This window comes from Dipodomys spectabilis, unplaced genomic scaffold (genome assembly GCF_019054845.1).
Source record: "Dipodomys spectabilis isolate Male_0828 unplaced genomic scaffold, ASM1905484v1 ptg000207l, whole genome shotgun sequence".
In the NCBI taxonomy this organism is placed as follows: Eukaryota; Metazoa; Chordata; class Mammalia; order Rodentia; family Heteromyidae; genus Dipodomys; species Dipodomys spectabilis.
In genome coordinates this window covers 5,759,717-5,774,782 of record NW_024870884.1, presented here as the reverse complement: position 1 = coordinate 5,774,782, position 15,066 = coordinate 5,759,717, and the positions used below count along the sequence as shown (strand labels likewise).

General features: G+C 39.0%; 1 protein-coding gene across 1 annotated transcript in view; it reads right to left on the bottom strand.

The window, feature by feature from the left end:
• The window catches only part of Arid5b (AT-rich interaction domain 5B), a 183,836-nt gene that overhangs the window by 31,260 nt on the left and 137,510 nt on the right, over nt 1-15,066 (bottom strand). Inside the window, 3 exon segments of the mRNA XM_042696278.1 lie at nt 5,480-5,532; nt 7,449-7,653; nt 14,460-14,572. Of these exon segments, the coding sequence (XP_042552212.1) occupies nt 5,480-5,532; nt 7,449-7,653; nt 14,460-14,572 (371 nt within the window).

Below are 15,066 nucleotides of genomic sequence, written 5' to 3'. Positions count from 1 at the left end.
AAAGGTAGCCTAAAATGAAGTCCCCACAGTCCCTAACCTAGCTGATTAAACAAGTGGGGTGACCAGAAAAGCAAATTGTCCCTTCCACAATTTTATTGGGTGAAAAGAATCCATTGTTTAACAACATTTATGGAAAAATCATTATTTGAATCCAACACCTTTGGAGATCTTAATTTCTCTACCTTTAAGGCTATAGGGATGACATATGCTGACATTTGGGGTAGACAGGTAAAGAAGGAGCAATCAGAAAATTTTGGACGTAAGTTCATCCAATGGCTCACAAAGAAACATGAAATCAAGGGAAGCATTTATTTCCTGTGCATGATGTTGCCTGGGCTGCTCTTGAGAAACAGCCTCTTTCTCAAGACACCTTGAGGGTGGACTGAATTCAAGGAAGATGACTTTGTTTTCCTGGTAGTACTCCAGGAACTGGAGCTTTTCAAAACGACATGACATCATCTTTGGCCTCAACAATTATGAATTAAGCCAGAGGCTTTGCCTGTCCAGTAAACTATGGTTAGATTCAGGAGAATGTATGAAGACGATGTCAAAACCAATACTTAATGTCAAAAACCTAATCTTTCCAGCAGGGACCAGTGACCTCCTCTTTTAGAAACAAAAATCATGATCCTGTTTCATTAGTGGGAGGAGAAGGAGGTGGTAATCAACACTTTAGATGGTGCTACTCTATGTCAGCCATCATTTCTATAAGGATTTCTTCAGTACCCACTTCTCCAATCTATTTTTCCTGGAAACACTATAGCTAGGGACCATCAAATAGCCAGATGTAAATCACTTGAGCAAACCAAACTCCATAAGCTACAGCGGGTAATATCCTGGCCAGTCTCCAGAAGCATCTGCTTTGCTCAGATTGAGTGGCTTTTTCACTCAGGAGCGAAGTTTTTATCTTGCTCTGCCTCTTCCATTGGGGGTGACTGTACTCTAATATATTTCGAAGGAAAAATGGGGTAAACAACTACGAAGGAAGAGACCTCATTGCCAATTAATCAAAATACCAGAATATAATTTTTAAGGAAGTTGAATGTGCTCAATAGATTTATAAAAATAAAGAGACACTGTATACATTTCCAACAAAGGCAGAGAGGGCTAAGGGATATACTTATTGGTCAAATGCTAGAAAGACCTAAAATTAAACTTCTGCTTGTCTTTTTTCTTTTTCTTAAATTCAATTTGAGGGTTGTAAAGGACTAAAATGAAATAATCATAATTCACAATTCAAACCAGAAGGTTTGGAATAGTTTATAACCACAAACAAAAACAAGCCAATTAACATGGCCTCTCTTTATAACCAGAAAAAAGAATTCCAAAGAGATGTCTTTATCCAATCACAAGTTAAAAGTTAATATATCTACATTTTTCACTGCGCTTTTTTCTTTTTCACTATTACTGGATATTTACATTACCCAGATTTCTCAATCCATCTCCTAAATTCACACATTTTTCTTTAGCAACAGATAAAATCCCAGCTTGTAACCAGTATATCGGGTAGAAAGCCCATGTTAGGTACAAAGTATGGTTTGAAAAATGAGGTTAATAAAGGCGGGCCATCAGATACATATCCCAAAACATCACTGCATATATACAGACAACATGCCAGATAGACGAAGAAGTTGCTGGTAATGGAAGGCACAAGAAACGATCGTTTGTGAATTCTTTCCTCTCAGGGATGTTGTGCAGACTGGGAAAATAGTACACAAAATTCTCAGTAAGTTAGAATTTGAGGAACACCTGTGTAACTCATTTCATCTCCTGTGCCTCAGTTTCCTCATTTGTGAAATGAGGACATGAATTGGAACAGAGCAAGAATTCTGTTTTGTACAAAGGTTAATTTAAGTCCTATACTTGTCCTTATTGCAAATAAAAATAGCTGCAAATTGGGACTACCACTTTGACACACCCCTGGAGGTCCCAGTTTAAAGTAGGTGCCACGGGCACAGTAGGCTGAATGTGAATATTCATTGTTACATCTGGGTAAAATAAAAGAGAAGGACACACATAGACAGGTTACACACAGAGTTTCCTGGTAAAAACAGTAGCCTTGAGGATCCTCTGATCTAGAAGATTCTAAATTCTCTTTAGCTCTCCATCAAATAAGTCTGCATTTGTTTCTGGTATTAGATAATCTGGAAGATAAGTATCTTCCACTAAGTCTGTGATGGCAACTTAAATTCTCAGACTCTGGATGTTATTGTGCCTTTCCTAGACTGATCTCAAATTTTAATCCTCATTAAACTTCCCCTCCTCCCATTTCATTAGTCAAAATATGCTATCAGGATGATGTAATCTATACTTATCAGGTCCATAGCTTAGATGTAATGTAGTAGCAAACTTAAGCAGCTACAGGATAATAGGAAGCAGGAAGACAATAGGAAATAGAAAGGAAAGAAGCAGAAGAGAAGAGAAGAGAAGAGAAGAAGGGAAGAGAAGAGAAAGAGAAGAGAAGAGAGGAGAGGAGAGGAGAGGAGGGGAGGGGAGGGGAAGGGAGGGGAGGGAGGGGAGGGAGGGGAGGGAAGGGGAGAGGAGGGGAGGGGAGGACCCAAGGGAAGGCTATGTGTGGTGGCACAAATATAATCCCAGCACTTGGAAGGCTAAACAACCCAAAATAAGCAACCTGTTCCTGTTCATAGCCACATAGAGGGTAGGGGGACAGGACATGTCATCTACTAAATACATGACTTGACACATAAGGATTATTTGAATTGAAGTCAACTGAGAACCAACAAATTCAAGAAGAGTTTCTGCCCTCTCTTTATCTCCCTAAATATAGCATAAATTTCTACTTTTGAACACGCACATGCACACACACACACACACACACACACACACACACACGTACATGACTCATCACCAGAGCTGATGATGACAATCTTTTAAGCTCCCTGCTCCCTCCAACAAACAGCCTACGAAATAACTCAAAGGTCTTGCATCCTAGGTCTTTTGTCACTGTCTTCATATCCATTCCATCTCTCTCTTAAGACTCCGCTTCCTGGAAGTTTGTCCCAGTGGCTTAGTCACTGTAAATGGCTACTTTAAGTTACCATAACTCTCTCTTCTCGACTTTGTTTCGTCTCTGAATTCCACCCCTTAATCCCCATCTTCCCTCATCATCTCGATTCATTCTCTCTTTCTGGAAGGCCACGATCTATCAGTTTAGATCCCCCATCCATCACCCCAAATCTGCTCACATGGCATTATCACTATCAAACCTTCTTTGTCTCATACAGAGGAAAGTACTTTATAGAGTGCTGATCTTTTCCAACTTACAATTTTAGTGACTGCTTTTCCTGAATGGTAATCAGCTGAAGAATTAGAACTACCAGCTCAGATGTTTTGCTTTTCCCATTGTTGCTAATACATGCCTCATTTACATGAAGTATTTAATAAATACATGGTCAAGTGACCTGCTATTTATATGGTCATTCACTTGTTAATTTAACAAAATCATAAATACTACATGTTCATAAAACTACAAATGCCTGGAAACTTCCTCAAAAGTTTCTTCTGTACATTTGACACCAACTTGTTGGTGCATGGAAAAAAAAAATCTCTGTCAAGATACAGAAGATACAAAAGCAGGAAAAACCAATTCTGTGAAATTTGCTGGCATTCTTCCTATCAGCGAATAACAAAAAGTTCCTGAGTTTATAAAGACATTTCAAAATATTGTGCAATATCATGTAACTATCTGAAGTCACAAGTCATAAAAATGTGTATTCCTATTCTTAGCATTCAAAGTTAAGACTTAAAAGTCTAAGCTGTGAGGTTTAGTTCTATGTTTACTTCTATGAAACTAAATATCATCTTTTTCACAAGGATAAATGCTTGTAATTAGCTCAAGATTTTGCAAAAGCATGAGATACAGTGGAAAAGAGACTATATCCAGGACTCAATAAGGTGAAAGAATATGGAATATATTTTTACACAGACACTTGGTAAAAGCAAATATTTAAAATAAATTCTTGTCTATGAAATGTATATTTTATATGTGGTTCCTGTATTATATTTCTTTATAAGCACACACACACACCCCATATATGAAATAAACATTATACAAATATATTCACATCAAAGGATATTTCATCAGGAGTCATCTCTATAGTAAATACTATATTATCTGACTTATACAACACTTGATATATATTTTGCATCCCAAGCCCCTGACATTTACACCACTTCATTACTGTGTATGTGTGTGTGTGTGTGTGTGTGTGTGTGTCTGTGTGTCTGTGTGTAGGGTTGGAATTAAGGGCCTGGGTGTTGTTTTTTAGCTTCTTCAGTCAAGGCTAGCACTCTACTACTTGAGCCACAGCTCTAATTTCAGCTTTTTGGTGGTTAGTTGGAGATAAGAATCTCATAGCCTTTCCTGCCCAGGATGTCTTCTAACCATGATCCTCATCTCAGCTTCCTGAATAGCTAGGATTACAGGTATAAGCCACCGATATCAGGCTCCATTACCTTAGTTTATGGAGCAGTATGCTTTGTCTGGTGAAAACTCTGGTTATTGCATTTGGGCTCAAACAAATTTCATTTTCTTGACTTTGTGTCTTTTACTCTCATTTTGCTGTGGTACCAAGATATCTCAGATTTCTTCGTAAGGAAGGAAAAAATAATAATAATTTCCTATTCAATTGCAAAAGAAACTGCACAAGTTAATCTGATCATTGTGTGGATGAGAAACTATTTCCGGTGACGCCATCTTCCTCTGTCAACTGATTTTATTATAAATGTCATGTCTGTGTGCTACATTCATGGCAGCACTTTCTTCTCCCTCCTTCTTTCAAGATCTTAATCTTAGTTTGTTGCTCTAACGTTTTATTGGTTCAGAATACATGCAGTAAAAATCCGTGGCCATCAAATTTTCCCGTGGGCTAAAAATAACCCATTCCTGTCAGTTAGAATTAGCTGATAAAGCGTCTCAGAGCCTGTTCTGAATAAGTTTGATAACTTCCTGTTTATGCAGCACTGACCCTTGTCTAATAAAGCTTGTTTGCCCTAGAATAAGAGGAGATTTTGCTGCATTCTGTTTCTTAATGGCCAATCCTGATTACTTTTGAAAGCCCTTAATACATTTCCCATATTAGACATGAACAGATGTCAGGTATGTTGCCAAGGGAAATTTCTTTTATGCAATCTTGGCTTGTTGTACAATAATAGCCCTTTCTCAACATGGGAAAAAATTACAGACCCAACTAATTTCCCTGACAGGGGAGAGTTACATATGTTTTCCACTTGTAGTTTTTACGACAAGTTTACAATTTTGCCAAACCTGGAACTCATTGGGATGGTTTCCAAAAGCAGCCCCATACACCCCCAAATGTGTAGAGCCATTTGCAAAGGCAGCCAATGGTGGTTTGCTCTTGTTTCTCCTCCATTTTGGCCAAAGAGAGGTGGATGGGGGCAAAGGGGGTGGGGGAGTTAGATTGCAAAATTATTTCATTTAAGTTGCTTAAACACTTACTGTTTCATATCCTCCCAGTTTTTGAGCAGCTTGAAACATAGTCCAAAGGTTAACTGTTAGAGGGACAATAAGTATTTAGATAAGCATTGCATTAACATATTTCCAAGAAATGTCAATTAAAACATTTTGTTCTGTATTTCAATGTGAAAGAGAAAAGAAAAAAAAAGAAATAATAACATACCCCAGAGAGATGAATTCTTAGGAAACAATTTGCCATGGGCATTCAACAACAGGATCTATTCTTACCATTTAAAATATTTCTTAAGAAATAGTCATAAAACTATGGAAATAGTTCTACTTTTAGATAAAGGACTGCATAGTTTTATTCCTGTTGTCATCGGAACAAGAAAAGTTAAATTAGACTGACCTTGGGAAAAGGTGTGGGAATTTAAAATTAAGAGTTTACTCTTGTTCAGCCCTTAGAAAGAAGCCATTGATTAATGCTTCCCTCAGATAAAACCTCTCTATAATCAATAGCTACCAGGCACTTTAAAATATGATTACCTTCTTAATAGGCTATCTGATGGCAACATAGTATGAAAGGCTCATGCCATAATTCATGGGGCCTTGCAATGAGTGGGAAAACATGTGCTGCATGTGCCAGTTAGCAAATTCATAAAAAGAAGACTTCATCGATAAAGAAGTGGAGACACAAGCCCACTTTGTTCCCTTACTTGCCTGTGCGATACTGCAAATGTACATTTACTTATTTATCTCTTATAGGGTTCGGCTTTTAAACAACTATGCCCAACTGACAGCAACCTTGTTCATTTGTAGGAAGTACCATGGAATGTAACTGCAATGAATTTGATTCTTTTAGAACAGAGGATAATTGAAATTCAAGTAATTCCTTGGTAAATGGAAATGAATAAAATGAAAAAAAAAATTTAAAAAGGCTCTTTGACACAACATGTTCGCAAAGCCTCATTGAACCTTGCACTATTTCAAAGCTATCAAGAGCCCTGCCTCAGCCTTGATTTAATCTGAACCAATGCATAATGCAACAAAGCTGTTCATAGTACATTAATTTTACTTCTATTTCAAGCAACCAGTTTTCAGACAAACATTGTAATCATTCGTAGTTATATAAGTTTATAATGGCTGCAAGTGTTCTCTTGCAATCAGTGCCAATTGCTATTAGGTATGTAAATTGTTATGTAAAACATACAGGTTTGACATTCTTCATCAAAATGACACATGGTTTTAATCTAGGAAGATGCATTTGGAGAAAATACTATTTCAAGCCAGAGGCTCATCGTTTTGTGCATCACTAAATCCAGACAGAGGCAAAATATATATTCTGTTGTGAACTCAGGGCAGGATCTGAGATTCTTCTTTTATTTGATAGAAAAGAAGACTGATACTTAAATATAGAAGCTCAAAAATGTCCAAAACTGGGACTTCTATTCAGATAAATGTATTTCTTGTTTTCTTCTGAGTTCAGATTTTTGTTATCTTTTAACAAATTTTGGGCTTAGGAAATGTGTGGGTTTTTTGTTGTTTTTTTTCCCCCCGGTGTGGTTGTTTTGTCCACTTTTAATGGCTTCCTTTTAAAAGCTGTCTTTTCTCTGGGAACATCTGTGCTTGATAAGGCTATGTCATATTATTATCTCCCAAGAAAGGCGTTACAGACACTCAGGATTGACAAAACAGAAAATGAGAAACTTTCAACATGTCTATTTCCAGTCATAATGACTGGTGGATTCAAGCCTATAAATATCTCACTGCAACTGTCCCAGAAGGGAACAATGTAGCGGAAAGAGGCAGGGAAAAATTCTTGGCTTGGACAGTTTGTCGATTTCATACAAACAGAAAACACCCACCCCAGATTAGGATTTCAACATCATCCCTAGTCAGAGAAAAAAAAAAAAACAACAACAAAACAAAAAACAAAAAAAACCCCATGACTCTCCAATTCAAAGAATTTGAGCAATTTTGATATTTCAGAAATAAAAATAAGCATACTTACTCTGTTTAAAACCTAAATAGGGTATTCTTTCTATGGGTGTTTTCCTTTCTTTCATGTATTTATAAAGTGCCACCAGGAAGGCCTGTTCATCTGCCCTGCACTCTTCACCAATGGCCAGCTTTGGTTTTTCTTCATTGGAGACTTTTTTACAGTTATTATGGTTATTCTTCGGCTTGGTCAAGGCTGACCTGGCCTCACATTTTACCTGGAAATGGAAAATATGCCATATCAAATCAGGCCCACTCGTGGAAGTCTTACAAAGACATAGTTGGTGGCACTTCCCATTGAGTGGCAAGAATAAGCCAGTCAGTTCTCCTTAGGCAGAGACAACTTTTTAGAACCATCGCCGATTCTGAATGGTCCTTGGCTAGTGAATGGCAAACTTCTACAAAGGACCCCATGGTAAAAACCACAGGTAGGCTTTCATACCTTTATAGTCTCTACTCTATTACTCAACTCTGGCATAAGAGCACTATGTAAATACATGGATGCGGCTATATTCCCATAAAACTTTATTGACAGAAACAGTTGGACCATAGTTTGTTCCACTATGCCAGCTTCTTTTATAGTCCTCACAAGTATGTCCATGTGAAACCAGAAATAGTGTATCCATCTGGTAGGCACATTGTTCTGTACTTTATACATTTTATTTTCCTACAAGCAGTATCAGTTGCCATCCTTGAACAAACCACACCTTCTCAATAACAACCAGTTCCCTACTGTACACTGTGTATCAAAATGAAAGGCAAGTTTATTTCTTCATAGTAAACTTATCTTGTTATACTTGCCAGCAACCTGGAAATGCATGTGAATGCCAGAAGACACTGGCACCAGGAATACCAGCAAGGTCTCTGCTATCAGTCATTGAGGGTAATGCCTAGATAGGCCCTCAGCTAGGAAACCAAACAGCCAACTCTGTGTGTGTGTGCGTGTGCGTGTGTGTGTGTGTGTGTGTGTGTGTGTGTGTGTGTGTGTGTGTGTGTGTGTTGGGACTTAGGGCCTCCAAGCTCCTTTAGATTTTTTTTTTCTGCTCAAGGTTGGCACTCTACCACTTGAGCCACACTTCCTCCTCTGGCATTTTGCTAGCTAATTGGAAATAAGACTCTCTTAGGTTTGTCTGGCCAGGCTGGCTCCAAACCATGATCCTCAGATCTGTCTCCTGAGTAACTGGGATTACAGTCTTGAGCCACCAGTACCCAGCTATGAGCCCAGTTGTGAGCCATTGTTTTTTTTTTTGTTTTTTTGTGGTTTTTTTTGTCGGTCATGGGGTTTGAACTCTATGCCTGGGTACTGTCCCTGAGCTCTTCAGCTCAAGGCGAGCGTCTACCACTTGAGCCTCAGCGCCACTTCCGGTTTTCTAGTGGTTAATTGGAGATAAGAGTCTCATGGACATTCCTGCTCAGGCTGGTTTTGAACCACGACCCTCAGATCCCAGCCTTCTGAGTGGTTAGGACTTAGAGGCGTGGAGCCACTGGCACTGGGCTTCAATTTTTTTTTTTTTTAAATGAGAACTTCTTGCATTTCTGCCAGCTCTGAGAATATAATAGATGTTCACTTGCTTCAAAAGAATGTGTAGAGGTCAGTTAAAAACCCAAGAAAAGTAAGTGAAAATCCCCATAATTAAGAAATACATGGAAGCAAATTCTCCAGATGTTCTTCCTTTCTCACTTCAGGCAGATAAGGAACTGAGCATCATGAGCAGCTAACCTAATGTTCCCTCCTCGCTGCCATGTTCTACAAGAGGCCTTTGATGGTTGTTAAATATAACACTAAGTTGCTGAGCTATTTTAATTGTAAAAGGGGAAGTACAAAGGGTCAGACTTGGAGTTCAAGTGCACCCAGGGGGAATGTGTACATTCCAATATTCTTTACATCTCCATGTCTACCAATCGAGCAGGAAGAGGGCAAGTGCTGGAGAGATGTTATGAATAAAAATGTCCCACAGATTCTACCATGTTCTCCATTTCACATTTTCTGAATCCTTTTTCTTTCATTGCAGATCCCCCTTCCAAGCACTGAGAACATAAAAGACTGCTTATTTATTAAAGGGAAGCATGTCCCCTGCAAGGGCTTCTTTATGGCTGATTCTCTCAAGTGAACACACTTGTTTAATATCTTTAGACTGGCCTTGGAAAAATAAAAGTTACTGGGAAACACAATCAGCAGGGCCTCTAGATAAGATTTCCATTTTTAGGGGACTGGTAAAACAGAATTAAAATATTTTTTTTCCATGTAGAATTTTTTTTTACTTACAATATTCTCAAATGTTAATACTTTGCGACTTTATATGAAGGTGAACAGCCTTGTGGAACTTTGTTACCATCTTTCCTCACTGCCAAATTTTAGATGGTTGAGTCTACAGTTCTGATGAAATTCAAAACATAATGATGCTGTGAAATCCTAAAATCACTCAGTTTTAATCTGTCCTGTCTTGCAGTCTTTTAAAAGTGTGTAGTTAGTAGTCAGGCTCTACTGGAAACAGATATTATTTCATTTCATGTTCAGAATCCTAATGAAGGAGATTATTAGAGTCACAATGGAAATTTGTATACATTATGCAATCTGTAAATTAGAATGCACAATGCATACAAATTTATACGACAAGTTTATATCACATCTAGGATTGAACCTAGATCTCTTCATCCTAGAGCTTGTAGTTTTAAACACTACACTTCCTAACATTCTTAATAAAAATGTGAAGCTGGTAGTTAAGGCAAACTTTCCCTTGAAAACGTCTTTTAGGCATTACAAAACCTACCACTCTGAAGTGTGATTTATCAAATGGTACATAAAAATCTAGGTGGTTTCCCAACTAAAGAAGAGCTTCAGTGTTTCTATTGTACATTGAGCCAAGCAAGGGAGAGAAACTGATAGCAACCGAGAACCAATGAGGACCTAACGCTCCAATGCGAACCTCCTATGTCCTCATGTGAGGTCTTGTAAGAGTTGTAAAAGGAAGGTATCTTGTCCTATATTTCAGTGGAGGAAACAGAAGTCTGTTGACATCATGTATCTGGTCATATGGCCAGTGAGGGATAGGTACAGGAGTTTGGAGCTCAGCTCTGCCTCTCTTACTCCAAACCCCAATCTCCCATATCAGGGGTGGAGCTATGGAAGGGCTTTATCTTAAATAGGCTAAGGCTTATTTTTTGCAGTAGTGATGGACCCAATTATCTCTATTACTAGGTCAGATGCACCACTGTGACGGAGTATGAAGTTTTCTTTTCAACATCTAAATAGTAGCTTAATCCTCTGTCTCATCTGTATAGATGCACCCAGAAACAGAAGGAAAAACACATGGGGATGCACAAAACCAAGACCAAATAATTCTGGCACCACCTTCATGGCAAAGGCCCCAAAGGAAACCAGGACTATTGCCTTCACCCACTACTGAACTCCATCCTGGAACTCAGCATTTTTCCCAGCAGGTACTCCCAGGGAGGCCAAGGCTGAGTAAGAAAGTAAAAGGTGAGCAGTAGCTCCCTGTCTTAGACGACTTTGATGCCTTTGTTTAAATATCAGTGTTAATATCAGTGCTGTTAATATCAGTGCTCCTAATTTGGAAGAACTGAGTCAAGTTCTTCTCTACTTTTTTCCCACATTTACCCAAAACACTGCAGTGTTTTAATCTACTGAACTATTATAGTACAGGTGTTATAAAGAAATTAAGTCCCATGTTTTCTTGTTGCCCTTGAGAAAGTCTCATCTTTTGATGGCGACAGTTAATTACTAGTTCTGTGTCTCCTGACCTGAACACTATCTACCTGTTGCGTTTACTAAGAGCATTGGGGTTTCCCAAGTGTATGAGGAAGTGCTAATTAGGGAATCAACACTTGATGTTTTCAATGAACCAGCACCTTATTTGCTATTAACCACATCCTTCCATGGGATTGAGCTGTAACTAATCTAACCTTCAACTGGGGTGGACAGATGCACTGAACCAGCAATAAACAAGTTAGGGCTCTAATCGTAGTTTGTTGCTTGGTCAAGCAAGAAGGGAACACCCTGGAGATAATTCTGAGGACCAAAATGAGTTGAAAGATATCGAAAAATCATGACATTATCACATGTGTGAAATATCAGTTTGTGATTTAAATGGAAGAACATATTGCACACTGTAGTTTCCTCTTAGCATATAAACCACCTGTTATATAATTCTGGTCTTTGAAAAATGCTTACAGGATAAAGGAGAAATCATTTGCCTTCTACCAATTAAAGCTGTTGACGAGAGACCTAAGCTAAGGAGATGCCTTAGTTCACCTTATAATCAAACCTGGCCTGCACATTTGCCATTTTAAGATGGTCCCAGGAAAATGGCAGGCTTTGCCAAACACATTCACCATGTCTTCAGTAGTTAGTTTCTCATGTAATTTCAGTAGTTAGTTCCCCATGTAATTTCTGCTGTCTTTGGGAATCCATGGAATTCTCTCTCCCTGGGACAATGGAAGTGTTTGTTACAAAGTTGTTGTCATTGAGAGAGGGTGACCTTCGTTGGTACCAGACAAATTACAAGTCACAATACAACAAACCCCGGTAGGTCCCACTTTAGGTGCTTTGCTGTGTGGAGCACAGGAGGCTGGTATTTATCTACAGGTTTCTTTTTGAAGAAAACCAATCACACAGGTCCTAATGTTAAACAGCTCCCTGTTGTCACCTAAAATGTTGCTTCTAGTTCAGCAAATGATGGAAGACCACAGGCTTATAACCACTACTGTCTCCATATGAGGGAAAAAGATCACTTTAAAATACAAAGGCCTTCTTAATGGCTATCCTTTTCAGAGATGTGGCTTCTTCAATTCTGTAGAGTTTTGCAGACAGGTGCCAACAGATAAGCTCGACATACATCAAACCCAGCCATCTTTAGCACCTGATTGAAGAGGTTTTCCCAGACAGGTGTCCACAGTAGGACTATAATCCAAGACCCAAAACAGAGTCCAACCAGCAGATCAGTCCCCAGGCGTGAATGGCAGCATGTCACTCAAGCATTCACCATTGGATATGAGCAGGATGGTCCTGTCTCCTTGTGAAAAGTCTGAATGGCAGCAGCAGGTGCAGAGTGGCTAGACTTCCATCTCTGTAAGGGCATCAATGAGTGGGTATACAATATGGTCGAGCTTCAGAACAGACTTCAGTTTCTCCAATACTGTGAGCCCAGTGTGAGTCTGGAGCTGATTTCCATGAAGAGAAACATCAGTCATGTTCTTTGACATGAGTTGTCTGAGTTTTACAAAATTCCCAGATGCTTAAGTTAGTAGTGATTTCCAATGACAACCGGCAGGAGTATTGTCTTGCTGGGCTAAGGCATAGAATATGGTGGAATACACAGATGTCACCCTAGATGTATATACTGGCACTGCTGCAGACATGATATGTAGAGCACAGTCTCTGTTGAATGTGGCAGTCCTAAAACCTTCCGGTTCCATTTGTAGTATTTTCTGACGTCACAGTAGAGGAACTATTCCTACTCATATCCTTGCATACTATAGAAGGTGAAGCTCTAGGTAGGTGGTTCTAGATGAGCTGAAGAGGTCCAGCTCACAGGAACATGTCCTTAACAGTACCCATGCACATTCCTTCATAGAACATGGAATGAGCAGAACTTCCGAGAAGGAGAGGTGAGTTTTTGGCTATAAAATGGAAAGCACACATTTCTCCTCACTGGTCAGTTTTAAACCCTTTAGAATCTTGGAGACAAAGAGAAATCCTAACCAAAACTATCCTTTGAACTTCTTGACAAAACAATAATACTTGAAGATAAGATTTATAAAATGTAAATGCCTAGGATTATGCCACAAAGTGAGATTCGAATTCATGAAAGACGAACAGTAGACTGTGGATGCAGAATTGACTTTTCTTTCTCTATCAGAATCTTCTAAATGCAGTTATAATAGCAAGGCTCCCATCACCAGAAGTTTAGCTCTTGGATCCAATTTTTTTTTTGGGGGGGGGGTCTGGTCGTGGGGCCTGAACTCTGGACCTGGGCGCTGTCCCTCAGCTCTTCACCTCAAGGCTAGCACTCTACCACTTGAGCCACAGTGCCACTTTGGCTTTTTTTTTTTTTTTGCTTATGTGGTGCTGAGGAATCGAACCCAGGGCCTCATGCATACAAGGCAAGCGCTCTACCACTGAGCCACCTTCCCAGCCCTTGGATCTAACTTTTGTGGGTATCAATTCAAATCTGGTCTTGACTCTGCTCCTGAATGGACTACTGTTGTCTTTGGCTCAGAAACAACACCAACACACAAACACTCAGTAATCAGAATGTGGAAATTTGACCCAAGTCTACAAAAGTCAAAAAGATAACTCTAGAAACATAGTGTTACATCACCTTTTATAGTACTAAATACATTAGAGTTATACTTCAAACATTTTTAAAAAATTGCTTAGGTCACATGGGCCTGGGCCAAAAGTAGTCTAGAATTAAAGCTTTCATTTGTCACTAATAATGATCTTTTAAATCATAAGTGTAATATAAGTACATGTATACTTATAAACATTTTAAATGTATCTTTAATTTTACTCTAATATGGATTAAAAGTGACTTTGAAAAAGTACATAACTAAAGGTGAATTCATTCTATCCATTTCTAATTTCACCCTCTGTTAATCTCTAAAATATATTCAGATGAACACATTCAGAAAGAGTATGGCTCAGCTGGTCTATTTTTGATAGGAGCAGAGTAAACTATGTCATTGTGTCACCAACTATGAAATCCCAGCCTCAATGACGTGGGCACTCAATCATCTGTCCTTTACCCAACAAGCCAAACTGGGGAGGTGGGAAGTTCTTTCTGTTGACTAAGCAGAATGCTTGCCTGCTACCACTCCCCTCTCCCTCCGCCCTTCCCCCCCCCCCCCCCAGCCATGGGGGAGGAGGGGTGGCAGGAACAGACATGGCACACCACTTCAAAGGCTCTGAATTCCAGAGTCAGATATTGAACTGAAAACTGCCACCGGGATACAAGAACAGAGAGATAAAGAGGAAATAATACCATGCGGTGAATGATTGTACCTTGGCAACAGCTTTACCATCGGAATTATTGTTGGAATCCTTAGCTCCACTGAATGAGTCTCTTCTTTGGGGGCAAGGTTTCTTTTTGCGTGGTCTGCCTTTAAGGTTTGGCGCTGAAAACAAATGGAGAAGAATTGATAGACATTTCCAATTGCATGAGTCTCCTTAAGTAAAACCCCAGAATCTTACCACCCTGGTTCCCTCTAATTGTTCAGAGAAATGTGCAGATTAGCTTCCCACTGTCCTTAAATGCTTTTTTCTCTCAATCAGTGGCACCTTGGCAGATTCATATTTTCTATACAACTTTCCCAAAGCTAAGCTATCACACTGTATCAAATCTAGTTATTACAAATAAGCTATACCTAAAGAATAATGATAAGCAATATGTTCCTCCTTGCTGTTAGAAAAGACACATGTTCAGCTGAAAGACAACTCTAAACCAGGTTTCCAGATCATTCTCTGTTATTTTATTTTGTATCTTGTTTTCACAAACCTAAGTTGAAGCCAGCACTTTCTGGTATCATAGCAATGTAACATTTGAAAACATCTCCCTTCAAAAAAGGTTTGGAGACATGAACGTCTTCTCAAATTATCAAGATATTAAAGA